General features: G+C 58.1%; 1 protein-coding gene across 1 annotated transcript in view; it reads left to right on the top strand.

The window, feature by feature from the left end:
* The first annotated feature begins 3,247 nt into the window (after positions 1-3,247).
* ECE1 (endothelin converting enzyme 1) overlaps positions 3,248-15,236 on the top strand; it is a 97,041-nt gene continuing 85,052 nt past the window's right edge. The window contains exon 1 of the mRNA XM_028512083.2: positions 3,248-3,370. Within this exon, the coding sequence (XP_028367884.1) occupies positions 3,368-3,370 (3 nt within the window). The 5' untranslated portion in view covers positions 3,248-3,367. The remainder of the gene's footprint in view (positions 3,371-15,236) is intronic.

Genomic DNA, 15,236 nt, shown 5'->3' with positions numbered 1-15,236 from the left:
TGAGGCTGGATTGGCTGGAAGACACATCCAGGCTTCAATGTCAGGGCCTCTGAGACCCGCACTCTCTGAGGCCTGGCCAATCAGAGCCCTGGGTCCCAGTGACTGAGGAACAGCCGCAGGGCTCAGTAAGAACCAAAGAGACTCAACTTGGGAAGTGAGTGTTGCTGCAACTGTTGAGAGAAAGAGTCCCTGTATCTGGCAGTGTTGTTGAGAGACCAGGACGCACGGCTGGAGCTGCTGGCACCCTTATTGTGATCCTGAGAGATCCTGCCAGAGAAGGAGGCCGGCGGAGAGGGAAACAGTCCTGAGAAACAAAGAGAGTGACACTGAATCCTGATGACATCATCTGAGCTCCTCAGTGGAGTGGGGCCTAGAGCTAGCTCACCCCCTGCGTTTTCCAGTTTAAGTTGCATTTCCTGCCATTTTGAGCGCAGGTGCTCCAACTGAGTCATTGCTGTGCCTCCCCCCAGCCCGCTGGCCCCAAAGGGACCTGAGTATTTGGAGGAAGCACCCTGCACCTACCAATCTCTAGGAGTTGGACAAGGGAAACCTGTCCTCTTGCCACAAACCGCCATGTCTGTCAGAGAGCACACGAGTCCACAAGTGGCAGCAGAAGCAGCAGGATGTCAGCGCATGAGTGAAGTCACCTCCCTTCTCTGAACATTGATTCTCACTTGCAATAGGGGGTGGGGTGAGAATCATAGTATCTACTACAGAGGATTGTTCCCAGAAGGCTGTGTGGAGGAGGTGAACTATGAGGATCCCTAAGGCGTTGGGGGTTAGGGTCAGAGCTGGCAGCGAACCTTCTCACCTGTTTTCCCTGGGGCAGTTTAAGGCCAGGGACTGCCTTTGCTGGAGTGGCCTGGTGGGGTGGAAAAGACTCAGACAGAACATTGGGAGGCTTCGTTCTAGTCCTGGGGCCCTTGCCAATTCCTGAGAGCGCTTTGGGCAAGCTCCTCCCCCACTGATGGCACGCCCCTTTCCCCAGTGAGAAAGCCATGCCCCTCCCCTGTTTTCTTCCTCGAGGCCGGGTCACAGCTCATTCACTGCTGTATCCCCCAATACTCAGCCCAGCTCCTGCCTTGCTGAGAGCGTTCCACAATTACTCTGTGTGAGTCAATAAAACATGAAGGTATGTGACCTTTCTTTTTTCTTTTTGGAGCATGTTGGACTAGAACATGTACAGAAAAACGCAGACAGGTTCTGAGGAGACTTCACAAAGTAAGCACACCCCTGTACCCGGCCCCTCCATCCTGGAACACCCAGAAGTCTCCCTGGGGCCCTCTTTTGAGTCATTTCCTCCAAAAAGGTAACACTAGCCTGGCTTCTGACAGCAAACATTAATTTTGCTTAGTTTTGAACTTGTTATGTAAATGGATGGATGCTTAATGTTTTCCAGTGCTTTCAGGCTTACCAAGGGCCCACAGGAATACCAATTCAAATGTTCAAGTCAGTGCAGGAAGGTGGGCAGGCATTACAAACCCCATTTTACAGGGGAGAAAACTGAGGCTCCGAGAGAATGGAATGCCCCACAGTCACCTTGCTGGCAAATGGAGAGTAACTGGGTTCCATTCCCTTGTCTCCCTGGATCTCAGAATGTCCCTCCAGGCGTCACACCGAGATTCCCAGGAAGATATTTGAAGAATGGTCAAGAATCTGAAACCAGCCCGGGCCTGGGCAGGTGGTGTGAGTCACCGGCCCTCCGGAAGGGAGTGCACCTTCAGGGCACGGCCTGACCCTCTCCACCTTCCTTCCCTGTTTTGCACTCAACATGCTATGAGTTTTGACAGGTGAGCCTCCTCCCTGTGTCTTCTCCTCCACAGTGAAGAGTTCAGGGTGCTGTTGAATGGGAGGCGAAGAGTCATTCCCACAGAACACCCTTCCCAGGTTGCTCTAGGTTGCCGCACACACTGCCCAGGAGCAGACGGTCCTTTCTGGCGCCCAGCACTGAGTGCCCAGGCCTCTCATCTGCTTCCCCAGAGTCACCCTGAGCCAGCGCCCGAGCAGGGGCTATTGATTGCCAGCCGCTCCTGCTCCCCTCCTGGCAGTAGGTGCCTTCTGCCCTAGAATCCACCTCTGTCCCCAGACAATTCAAAGCCCTTTACTCCCCCACCCCATGTCTGGTAAGCAAGATTCCAACCAAGTCTTTCCTTCTGGCCCATGAACTCCTACACATCCTTCAAGGCCCAAACCCCATCTTCCAAGATGCCTCTGCCTCTCTTGAACAATCTACTACACCCCCACACATTAGTTTCTCTTTCTCAACACAGCACAAATACAGTTGACTGCAAAGTCACACAACTAAAGCACACACACTTTCATTACACGCCGTTTTCGTCTCTCTTCCTTGCAAATGGGGCTGCACACACAGTGTATCGAATCGCAGCCTGGGGCCTCATGTGTGCACATCTATACACGCACACACAACAGCACACAGCCCCCGGGGTTTGGTCTCTACCTGTTTACAGCGGAGACAGAGTCTCTTTCTACCACACAAACATGCGTGTACAACGGGCTCCAAACGCACAGCTCACACATCATACAACTACATCTACACCCATTTTTTCTGTGCCTTCCTCCCTCACTCAAACGCGTGCAGTTTCTCCCCTGCACACACAAACATACATGCACAGAGAGCCATCGGTACTGCTTCCCTCCCACCCCTTCTCTCAACCCTTTTCACACACACACACACACACACACACACTCATACACGGAAGCACGCAATAACAAACCCCAAATATAGTCAGTCTCCGTCTTTCCGTCACATAAACACTCAGGCACGCGGGATCCATCCCTCCCCCGCTTTTGCTGTTTCTCCTCTCCTCTCCTTTCTCCTCCCCTCTCACACACACACACACTCCACACAAACACACGCAGCTGCAGTGCCCTGGGTCACACTCCTGTGCAGGCGCCAGGCAAGAGACAAAGGTCGCCGAGGCTCCCGGTGCCGCGCACCCTGCACCGCCGAGCCGCTCCCCAGGCTCCGCCTTTCCCCGGCGCGGGTCTCGGCGAGGTCTGGACCGGGCACCCGGCACCCGGCACCCGGAAGTCTGAGACCCGGCAGGCTCCAGCGCTCCGGGGTCCGCAAGCCGGTGGGGCCACGGCCCGGCGCGCCAAGGGTTAAGGAGCCGGCGGCGGGAAGGGGGTGGGGGGGGGGGCCGGCCTCTGGGTGTGATTGGCTTCGCGGCCAGGGCCCCGCGCCCCGCTATTGGCCCCTGGCCGGGTCCGCCCCCCCCCCCTCCCGGAGACTGGGCGCCAGAGCCGCGCTCGTCCGCGGGGAGCGGAGCGCGCCGCCGGGGCCAGCTAGCAGCGCAGTCGGGGTGCGCGACCGGAGCCGGAGGCCACACGGAGCGGAGCGCGCGCTATGGTGAGTGCCGCGATGGCCCATCCTCGACGGTGCCCGACAGCGACGCCGATGTGGGACCAGGGACCGGCCCGGTTCCCGGGGGGCTGGGCACCGGCTGCAGCTCTGAGAAGGCGTGGAGTCTGGGGGCGCGCGGGCAGGGCTAGACTCTCCGGGCGGCGCCGCGCTTGGTTCCGTCGCGAGCGGCCGCTCCCAGCTTGGACCTGGCGGGATGTGGAGGGCTTGGGGTGACCGAATCGGTTGGGTTGCAGTTCTGGTCTGGGACGTCTGGAAGCCCCTGGACCGGCTAGGCTTGGAGACCTCGGTTATCCAGGTTGGGTCCGGAGCGGGGGTCGGGGACAATTTTGAAGAGGCTGGATCCAGTTGGACCTGAGTTTCTCGGGATTCCGGGTGGGTCTGGGGCTGAGGCTCAGCTTGGGACATCGCGGGTGGCCGTGCCAAATGCGTTCAGAGGGCTAGGTCGGGACCCTCTGGAACTACCGATCTTGCTAGGGCCGAAGGAGGTGGAGAGTGGAGGCTGGGCAGCCAGGTTCGTTGTCGGCAGAGACCAGGAGACTCTGGGGAACCCTGCACCCAGCAATCTGGTCTCCCCAGCATCTCCCAGTGATAGGTCCTCGGAGGAGGAGATAGGCAATGGTATCAAGGAGAAGGGAGCCGGGGAGGGAGATTTCCGGTGGGGAGGGGGCGCGGTTCTGAAGCCCCAGGGAAGAAACCCTTTTGGTCCAGGCTGGGCTTTTGGGGGCTGTTTTAGGGCGGGGCCCGTCCCTGGAAGGAAAGCCAAGACCTTCTAGTCACTTCTCTAGGGCCTGATGATTGGCTCTCCATCATGGGGGCCAAGGCCACCTACCTACTTGTCTTTGGTTTCTTTCCCCCATGGGCAGGCCCCTCGGGATCTCTCCGTGCCCTGTGGGGTGGGCACAAGTCCCCATGCAGGGCCCAAAGTGGGCACCTATCAGTGATGATGGCGGCTGCCAGACCTAGGGTTACAGCCACCACTGCTCTGTGGCAGAGCTGCCAAGCCTGAGGGGGCCCAGGTGGGGGCACAGTGGGACCCCCTGCAGACTCGAAGAATCCACCAGTGACTCCTCAGGACCAACTTCTGCTCTGCCCAGAGCTGGGGTCCCCTCACAACACCCCTTTCCTCCTCCCCCACTAGTGTCCGCCTCCCCCTCCCTCTTGACTTGCCTCTGCAGAGTCAGTAATAATGAAATTATGGCTGGACTCCACACCCAAGGGTGCTTAGAGCTCATCTTGGATCCAGCCAACCTCCCCGGGCAGGAACCTCTTCCCGGGATTGCTCTGCTTGGGCCGTTTCGGTGGCAGAGCGCACTCCCCGCCGGCCGGCACTTGACTTCAGGTCTCAGAACACGGGCGATAAAAGGGGGTGAGACTTTGGGGTCATGCTGTCTACTCTGCCCCCAAGCCCAGCCTGACTTGTTGCCCCAAAGAGAGGTCACCTTGCCTTGATGATGTTTTTCAGAGCCTTACAACCTCAGACTCCCCCCCGCCACCCCCAGCCTTTCAGGAAGACCCCAAGCTTTGGCATCAAACAGATTGGGGTTCAAATTCCAGCTCCTCCACTCCCCCACAAGTTTTATCCTCACCTCTCAGTATCAGTTTCCTTATCGGTGAAATGAGGTGAGTGTCAGCTCCAGGGTTGGTGTGGGGATTCGGTGAGATAACCCAGGGAGAGTGCTTGGCTCAGATACAGCTTAGGTTTCTTTCTCGTACAGCCCTAAAGCTCCAGTTGAGAAGTTCTGCCTGACATCTAACCCATGTGCTAATCTGGAAAAAGGATTAAAGTTTATCACGTAGTAGGGAGAAGAAGCAGACAGTGATACTAACAGAATTATGCATTTGTCCATCATTCAGCAAAGGTTTATGGAATATTTGATGGTACATGGTATGCTAAGCCCCGGGCCAGGGAGGAGAAAAACTGTCATAAACACTGTGTTCAGGAAGCTTCTCGTGGGCCGTGTCTGCATGGACGCTCAGGTGAGGGAATGTGTCTTTGGGGGGTAAAGACATCATGCCAGGCCGGGGTCCCTCCTGGCTGGAGAGATGACAGACTCAGGCTTCACCGAGCAGGTGACATCTGAATTGGGGAGGTCATCGAGGTAGAAAGACCCCTGCGAGCAGAGGACCAGAGAGGTGTGGAAGCACAGGAAATGCGCCTGGAAAGGCAGAATGGGGCTTACCTGGCACCTGGGCGTGAGAGCCAGGGAAGAGGAGAAAGTGGGAAGGGAAATCGCTGGGTCCAGAGAGTCCAAGGCTTAGGCTGGCTGAGGAGGTGGAGCTGCACTATGGATGGTAGACCCGCGTGTGGGTGGGGTGCAGGCTGATGTCGTTTTTGGTTTCCCTTAAACACTAGCCCTTGTGCTCATTCCTAAGGTGGGGGTGACTCAGGGCTGCTAACGTGTTTATTCCTCGGATCTGCTGTTCCATGGGGTTTAAACAAATCCAGCGTTCCCTCCTCTCCAGTGCGGCCAAGTTTCCCCTGGCCCCCGGGGTTTTAACAGGATTCGGTTGGGGAGTGTGTGTGCTGTTTCCTGTTGTCCTGGCTGCATCTCCCTGATGGTCCCCAGCTCCCCACCCAGGTCTCTAACCCCTTGGCAGGTAGTCAGCACTGTTCTTAAAGGCCTCAAGTGGAATCCCCACCCCTTGCCCGCCCCGTGCAGCCTTGCCCGCCCCGTGCAGGCTTCTGAGCAGGCTTTTTCTATCTGCTGTCTCCAGTTATCCTCCTGCCACTTCGCAGGCACAGAGCGGTGAAGGAGATTGCCCAGGGTCACACAGCAAGATAGTTCCAGAGCAGCCAGGATGTTTGGAGGGTTACCAGGAGGCAGGTTGCGGGGGCGGGGAAAGAGGTCCAACCCAGTGTGTCCAGTCTACTACTGTTGTGGCACCTTGAGAATGTTCCTTCATGTTCCACACTGAGGACTGAGCTTAAAGCTGCATCTAAGGGGTGGGGTTCGTCTTTACTTTAAGAGGCTGAGTTGAGGACAGGGTCCGGCGCCTGGGTTGAACCCTGGATGGACCACCTGCTTCCTTTCCTACCAGGCGGGGCAGATGTGCTCCCTTCTCGGGAAGCCCGTGTGGTGCGGGGTTCCCAGAGCACAGGAGGACTCCTCCCTGGCGGCCAGGTCGGTGCTGGTAACCGGGTTACTTACTTGTATTTCCTTGCATTGCTACAGTTTTTGGTCAACAGGCATGTTGTCGACTTTTGTTAAAGATAAACACATTGTTTCCCAGAAAGAATTGGAGAGGCCAGGCCTTGCCAGGGGGGAACATGATTTGAGGGGCAAGGAGGCTACAGCGTGGGTCTGGCAGAAAGTTGCAGGCACTGGCCGAGATAACCAGCTTGGCTAAAGTCCACGCTTTGATGTCTGTAGCGAGGGAAGAACCATTAGCAACTGTTGACGGCTTGGCTTTTCGTGTTTCCTCTGAGTTGTTTCCCTTTCAGTTAATGAGGTGAGCACACCAGTGAGAGCTGAAGTGCTCCATCCATCCATCCATCCATCCATCCACCTACCAAGCGATTTGCCCGGCACCACACAAGGCTTTGGAGCTGCGGTCAGTGTGAGGGAGACGGGCAGGTCTGTGTCCCACAGTCTGGCAGATGGGCACCATGGAGCAGGAAATGACAAGTGCGGTTGCCGTTACCAAGGAGACGTGCAGGGTGCTGTGGAGCAGATAGGGAAGCCTGGCCTGGGGAGCAGAAGAGGCTCCCTGAGGACATGGCATTGTGGCTATGGCCCAGAGAATGAATGGGACCTGGAGAGCATTCCAGGGAGAAGCAGCAGTTAGGTGCGAGATGAGACAGAACAGGGTGCGTTCGAGAGTGAACTCATCTGGAGGCCCCGGAGACAATGCTTGGGAGGGGGCCGGGGGGCCGGCACAGGCAGGGGGCGTTGACTTAAAGATTTGGGGCCCCAGCCCTGACAGGTATGGTTGGCCCTGTGGGTTGGGCATCGGTGTGCAAAGCTATAGGTCACCGGTTCACTACGAGTGAGGGTGGAGGCTGGGGTTGCGAATTCTGACTCCCATCTGGGAGCGTATGAGAGGCAACTGATGGATGTTTCTCTCTCACATAGATGTTTTTTATCTCCCTCTCTTCCCCTCTCTCGAAAAATAAATAAATAAATAAATTCTTTTTTAAAAGATTTGTGGCTTCATCCCAAGGCCTGTGGAGAGCCTCTCGCACTCAGAGGGAAGGGTGATACACAGCAGATGCGCATTTTGAGATGGTCACCCAGGCTGCTTTGTGGAGAATGGGGCGGGGCGGGGCGGGGAGGGTGGGGTGCTGGAGGCTGGGCAGCCAGCTAGGAGGCCGCTGGAGTGGCCCTGGGAGAAGGAGAGACGGCTGTGGCCTGTCCTCTTTCGTCACAGCCCTCTCCGCCCCACACCACAGCCCCATCCCGCTGCCCAGCATGGGCAGTGAAGAGGGGAGGCCCTGTTCCCAGAGGCCCCACAAAACCCCTTTCCCGTGGGCACGGGCCTTCTTCCCTGCGCCCTTTCACACCGACAACCAGCAGGGCTCCGGGCCCCACGGAACTCCGGCCTACTCAAGGAGAAAAGCCAAGTTCCCAAATGCCTCCGAACAAGGCAGACAATGCTAAGCGTCCCTGTGAGGATGCAGCTCCAGAGTCACCCTGGCCACGGGTGTGTATCAGGGAAGACTTCCCAGAAGAGATGGCGTTGGAGTGTCGGTTGGTGGAATGGAATGTTTCCTGGGAGCCAGGCTCTGGAGAGGTTAAAATAAGGAGGCGTTCTCCTGTCCTCTGAAGAGTTACCGTCTGTGGGACAAAGTTGAGTGAACAAGCAGTTCATTGACCTGCTTGAACCCACCGTCTGGGGCCTGGAGGGTCTCTGTCCTTTCCTGACCCCCGAGGGCGGGGATGGCTGGGACATCCGCAGGCCTGTCTTGGCTCGCTGAGCGCTCCTGGGGCTTCTGAGGGGCCACATTTCTGGAGAATATTCCGGAAATTATCTGAGGGAGTGCCTAACTTTAGGACCCGGAGACAGGGGGATGGGCTGGCTGCTCAATCTTCTTAAAACCACAGAGTGCTTGCGTGAAAGGGGGATTCGTAACTACCTAATGCAAGTCCTCCATTTTACAGGTGGGAAGACCGAGGGGCGAAATGAGCACCCGGCATTTTTGCCTGGTGCTTAAATGTAACCTTTCGATCTTCACACCAACCCCAGAAAAGCGGGTTTCTCCCCATTACAGAGTTGTACAAGCAGAGTCTCAGAGATCACTGGGGAATTAGGAACCGGCACTGGGCAGTGGCCCCCAGTTCCTTAGGATTCCAGTTCAGTCCCCAGCTGCCACTCCACTCGGCAGAAACCCTGCCTTCCCGGGAAGAGCCCCTGGGGACAGGGATGAAGGGGGCGAATCGATGAGGCCAAAGGCCTTGGTCGCTGACCGCAGCCCCACTGCGGCCCCACGTGGGCCAGACTGAAATGCTGATCATTCTCTCACTTTACACCGCACCTGCCGGCAAAGCCCTCCACTCCCCGGTCACCCACTGTTCCTGGCTCCCGCTGCCAGTTGGTGGCAGAGCTAGGACTTGAACCCAAGCCTGTGACTCCCAGCCCAGCCCCGTCCCCCAGCTCCTGGCACTGTCTGGAGGCCCCAGCCCAAGTCTTCAGTGGCCCGGGGCTGGAGCTGTCCCAGACTCCCTGAGCACTTGCCCCTGTAAGCTGTGAGCCAGAGGAGCAGCCCCGGGGCAGAAGCCTCCTCTCCCCCATCCTCCTTCCCTTGCGCCCTCACCTCCTTGGAGAGGAAGGCTGGAGGGCGGGCTGGGTGACCGCCAGGAGGAGTAGGGTTACAGTGTAAACACCGACATGTCAATATTTACCTCCGCCTGGAACCAGAGCCTCCCGCTCCCTGCCTGCCTCCCACGAGCTGCCCGTCCAGGTGCACGTGGCCTGCCCCGCCGCTGTGACCTGGTCCCTGGAAGCAAGGCCAAGGGTGGAGATCTAGTGTCCAGCCCGAGCCCTGACTCGGACGTTTCGTGTGGCCCTGAGCGAGGCATTCTCCCTTGGGGGGCCTCCGTTTCTCATCTGTCAAATGATGTGGTGAGAACGGATTGACCGAAGGGGCCTTTTCAGCAGTAGCATGTGGGAGTTCCAGCATGATCCTCTGGCCCAGGGCTCGGACTGGAAGTTGGCCAGGCCTGGGCCCCAGTGCCAGCCCTACCACTCCCTCGCTGTGGGACTGCGGGCAAGTCACTGACCGCCTCTAAGCTGCGGTTTCTTCCTCTATGAAGCGAGACCCTAGTGGTACCTGCTTTGGAGGGCCATCGGTGAGGATGAATGAGATGACTCTCAACCGAGTTCTGGGCGCAGGTTGAGAGCTGAATGCATGGTGGTCGTGGTTATTTTGGTTAAACATTTTATGATTCCCTGAATCCGGACACTGCGTTGCGTCACTTGGGAACTGGAGCCAAGGGTGGGGACTGGAACCTCAAGTCCTCCCGGTACTCAGGGGCCACAGGCTGAGCAAGGGGGGCCTGGGGTTTGAGGAAGCCCCTTGGTCAACATTCACACACACACCCCCACCCCCGGCTCACACACACAGCTGCCCAGCCTCTGGGGTTCCTCTTTACTGGGCGGAGGTCCAGGGCAGCAGTGACCTCAGGGATGCATGGCAGGCTGTGACGGGGCGAGGGAGGGTGGAGGAGGTGGAACGGAGAGGAAGGATGCATTTCCTAAGCAACTTTCACAGAAGCCCGGAGTCCGGTTTCCTCCAGCTGGCAGAGGAGGGGGCACGGGGCGGGGTCTGGCACCCTGGAGGTGTGGGCAGGGGAGGGCAGTGAGGCAGGGCTGCCCATACAGAGAAGTGGGCCTTGGAGACCGGTGGGCCCCGGGCTGAAACCCAGCTCCATTATGGTTTGCCGTGGCACGTTGGATAAAGTACATCACCACCGCCTCTCTGGGCTTTGTTTTTCTCATCTCTGAGCTGGAACTGTTGGGGCCTATTTTGTACGTAGTTAGAAGAGTTTAACCAGGGGCTGTTTCAGAAGAACCCAGCTCTGTCCCTGCACACACAGGGGGCTCAGTGGCCCTCAGCCTGTCTTGTCAGCATGGCAGCAAAAACCACAGCCAGCCCTCATCTGCCACTCTCTGTGCTTCTTGAGGGCAAGACGGCGCCTTTTAAAAGACTGTGGTACGGTTTACTTATGCGAGATGCACACACCTTGTGTAGCTCGAGTTTTACAAATGTACCACCACCTTGCTCGAAAAATAGAACGTTTTCACCTCCCCAGAGTTTCCACGGGCCCCTGTCCAGGAGTCCCCCTCCCCAGCGGCCCCTGACCTGCTTTCCGTCACTCTCGTTTTCCCTGGTTTTGACCTGGATCCGCGTGAATCTGTGTACTCTCGGTCTGGTTTTCTTCGGCTTCAGCCAACACTGAGTATTCCGTAGCTCGCCCCTGCTGCTGCTGGGCCGGCATGTGCTCCTTCCTCAGGCTGCCATGTACCCACTGGGGGGGGGTATGTGCTGGTGTCCGTGGGCTGCTGTGACACTCTCGCGTGTCTCTTCATGGACCCAGGCACCCGTTTCTCTTGAGCGCGTACCTAGGAGTGGAGCTGCTGAGCCAGAGGGTCCTGTGTGTTTCACTGTCATAGAAACTGCCGCGTGGGTGGGAGGGGGTGCGTGTTCAGAGTGTATTGTTTACCTGTATGCCCGCCCGAATGCTGGAGGAAGCCCTGGGTGAATGTTTTTGAAAGAAGGAAGGAATTGGATTCCTTTCTTTGTCTTAATGCTTCAGATCTGCTCTGTGAGGCCCTGCCCCTGCCCGCGGGGCCTGGCAGCTCTGGGCGGACCCTCTGCCGGGACGCTGGGCTTTGGGTTTTGCCTGGCGTTTGTCGAGGCTGGGAGGAGGTCCTGCTGGGCCCAGGCCGTGAGGCTGTGTGACCGACCCCTGAGGTTGTACAATCTGCGGCAAATCTTTCCCTTCCGTGGTCCTCAGTTTCCCCTTCTGCAGAATATTGGGTAGGTTGATTGGTTTCCAGTGGGTTCCCCTCATTTGGGAGTCATTTGGGAGCCATTTGCTCTCTGCTTCCCCACCCCCAGGGTGGCACCTGTGCCACTGGTGAGCCCCAGTGTCTCCGAGGAGGGGCCATTTGAGAGAATGAGTGGGCTCTTCATTCTTGGAGCCCTCCCTGAGAGCCTCATTATGAGTCAGCCCTCCCTGGCGAGAGCCCCCAGCATGGCCCCGGCATGGGAACCCCTTCCACGGAGGAGGCCTTGACACCCGGGTACGAATTCTGCCAGTTCCTGGCGCTGTGACCTGGGGCAAGTCACTCCACCTCCCTGAGCTCCAGCAGCCTCACCTGCAGGGTCGTGAGGATGAAACGAGGTCCGGCCTCCCTGTGGGGACCGAAGCGGACACGGCAGCAACATCCCTGCTCCCGAGGAGATACATTCCAGGGAAGGAAGCCACAGATGACACAGGCAAACCAACCAACCAACCAAGAGATGATGCCTTCAGAGAAGGGAAAGAAAAGAAAAGAGAGGAGTGATGTGGTGGGGAGTAGCTGTGAGGTGGGGAGGGGCTGCCCTAGATGGGTGGGTAAGGAAGGAGGTGACCACTGAGCTGAGGAGGTGGCAGTCGGGCAGAGATGTGGCAGAGGAGGATTCTGGGCCGAGGAGCGGCAAGCTCAAAGGGCCTGAGACAGGGATGAAGGATGGACTGTTACGGGTGGCAAGAAGGCTGATGTGGCTGGTCAGAGGGAGCCGGGGGGCGGGGGGGAAGGAGTAGGAAGAGGTGGCCGTGGCGGGGCCTTGCCAGGCGTCAGGGAGGTGGACATTCCATCCTAAGAGGGATGGGAAAGCGCTGCCGGGCTCTGTGTGGGGGGGGATGGCTCCAGTTGGTTTGTTTTAGAAAAGGCCCTGGCTGCTGTGTGCAGGGCAGACTGTAGGGGGCAGGAGTGAGGCAGGGAGGTGGGTGGCCGGTGAGAGTGGGCTCAGGACATTCGCCTGTCCTGAGAGCAAGGAGGCTCCTGTCACTCCAGGACCTGGGACTTGAGCAGCTACGGCAGAGGACGGCAGAGAGGGCGACGGGGCGTCGCAGAGGCTGCAACACCTGGCAGCGGAGCCTGGTGGGCACAGGTCGCCTCTGGAGCCAGTCGGGTTTGTGCTAAAACTTCCCCTTGAACTCAGACTTCCAGGGCGAGGTCAGGATTCTCCCCGAGGGACCCCATTCCCACCGCCAGGCCCTGTGACCCAGAGAAATGGGGCCGGAAGGGCACCGAGTCAAAGCCTGCCGCCCTCACTTCCGCACACCCTGCTGAGAAGTGAGGGCAGAGGAAGTGGTGGCCACAAGGGATCCGCGGCTCCCCTGCCCTCTGGGCTGCCGCTCCTGCCACCAGCTTCAGGGAATCCCGGGGCTCTGTGGTTTCTGGGAGTCCCAGCCCAGTCGGGGGCAGGAGGCAGCCGTGAGAAGGCGGTACTTCTTCTTTCTTTGCCCTGAGGGTCAAGTGGGTGGTTACTCAGCATCCTGCTGGGCTCCTGGGGTGGTAGATGGAGGGAGGGGTGGGCGAGGAAGTTCACAGAGCCACAGAAGGGCTGGGTGGGGGTGGGCCTTCGACGTCATGGAGACCCACATCCTCACAGGGACTCCGCTGCTTAGGAAGGGAGAGAGGCTTGCCTGCACAGGCGGGTGGCAGCAGGACTCCGCATCCAGTGCTCCTTCTGGTTAAAGTCTGTGTTTTGGGGCCAGACAGACCTGGGCTGTAGTCCCAGCTCTGCCCCTTAGTCCCAGACGGGTGACCTTGGGCCAGCGACCGTCTCGGAGCCTCAATTCTCCCACACGTGGAACGGAACGGTTGCCACACCTTTCTTGTGGTGGTGTTACAAAGAGCGGTCGGAATGAGTCACGGAAAGGTGTAAAGCTCGTCGGGCGGTACACATAATAGGTTGTCAGTAAATGGGAGTTCTTACTAACGTTATTGCTATGGCGATTCTGCCCTTCTGAGCCTCACGAAGAGCTGGAAAGGACGCCTGCGTGCTAGCCTTCACTTAAGTCGTTTTCTAGTTCTGGTGAACGTGGTGAGGCAGCGAGGCGAGGAAATTCTCTTTGTCGGCCCACTTACTGCTGCTTATACATGTGTGCGTGTGCATGTGTGTGCATGTGTGCCTGTGCATGCATGGCCTCGGTGGGATGAGTGGGGCAGAGAGGCACTGAACGCAGGCCGAGGATGGAAAGCCCACACACCCACTAATTCCTGCCTGTACAGTGTGGCCCAGGGGTCAAGAGCAGGGGCCTCGGGATCATCTAGCCAGGGGTGTCAAACTCATTTTCACCAGGGGCCACATCAGCCTCGAGGTTGCCATCAAAGGGCTGAATGTAATGTTAGGACTGTATAAATGTAGCTACTTCTTAGCTAGGGGCAAGGAGCTCATTGCTGCAGCCAGGTAGAAACAAGGTGCCGGGCCGGATAAAACAAGGTGGAGGGCCGGATTCGGCCCGCGGGCTGTGTGTTTGCTGCTTGTGCACTAGAACATGAACCCTGGATCTGCCACTTATCTATTGTAAAAAAACCTTTTGTAGCAAGTAACATTTCCTCTCTGGGGCTGGGCCGCCCACCCGTGAAGTGGACACAGCAGCCCCCCGCCCAGGGTGGCCGCAGACATTGAAAGAGGAGAAAGACCCGCTGTGAGCGTGAGCGTGAGCGAGCGGCATGCGCCCAGCTCTCCACTCAGTGGGGCGGTGTCACTAACAACGGCGCCGAGGTCCGTCCCGAACCCGTCAGGCCTGTTCCTCCTTCCTCGGCCGGCCGTTCTCAGGAACTTCCTTTCCTGCTCTGCCTCTTGAACTCTGGGGTCAGCCAGCCTGGCTTTGAATGGCAGCTCTGCCATTTACTGCAGCGACCTCGAGCACATTCCTTGACTGTCCGTTTCTGCATAAGTAAAAGGGGGATAACAACAGCCCTAAACTCACTGAGTGGTTTAAGAACAAGCACCATCTCTTTGTCAAGTGCTGGGACCCATGCCTGCCGCACAGCGTCGCTGCCTAGTGCTGGCTGTTCCTGCCAGGTGGACTCGGGCAGGAGCGGAGCCCCTGCCTCCTCCGTGTGCCCAGCGCCCGGCAGGGATGGAGTCGGAAAGCATTTGGGGCCTTTTGGGATTAGCACCGACAGTGGGTTAAGTGTTCACCAGGTGAAAAGCTGGAGAGGAAAAGATTCTGGACAAGGGAATGGCATGTGCAAAGGCCCTGAGGTGGGTGGCCTGTAGCTTACTCAGTGTGACTGGAGTAGAAGACAAGGGCAGAAGTGAGCCGAGGTGAGGCTGAGAGGTCACCAGGGACAGGGTGCCATGGGGCCATGTAGACCAGGTGAGGGATTTGGACTTCATCCCAGAGCAGTGGAAAGCCGTGTGTGTGTGTGTGTGTGTGTGTGTGTGTGTGTGTGTGTGGTTTTCAAATCAGTGAACATTAGGTTTCATTTTCTTCTGTACCGGAAGACCCCACTGAAGCCCGCGAAGGAAGAAAAGGCAAACGTTTCTAACTGTCGGGGTGGAAGGCCCACTGGGCCGTGGAAGGGGTGCCAGCAGGGGACATGACAGGACCTGACTCCCCTTTTAATAAACTCACTCTGGCTGCTGAGCGGAGATGGACAGGGGAGGAGGTGGGGAGGCTGGTGGTGGATAGTGGTTGGGGAGGAGCAGGCGGAGGTAGTGAGGGGTGGAATGGACCAGGCTCTGTGGGTTCTTGGGATGGGATGGAGGTCCTGCCCACACTGCTCTGGCGGGAGAGAGCAGAGCCCAGAAAGGTGTCTGAGCGGATGTGGGCCAGGGTCACACCGCTCGTCGGTGGCAGGGACTCACGTCCCAGGCAGGGCCCCGATTCTTGGTGACTGGCTGCAC

Source organism: Phyllostomus discolor, chromosome 5 (genome assembly GCF_004126475.2).
Source record: "Phyllostomus discolor isolate MPI-MPIP mPhyDis1 chromosome 5, mPhyDis1.pri.v3, whole genome shotgun sequence".
NCBI lineage: Eukaryota > Metazoa > Chordata > Mammalia > Chiroptera > Phyllostomidae > Phyllostomus > Phyllostomus discolor.
This window is presented reverse-complemented; position numbering and strand designations above follow the sequence as displayed.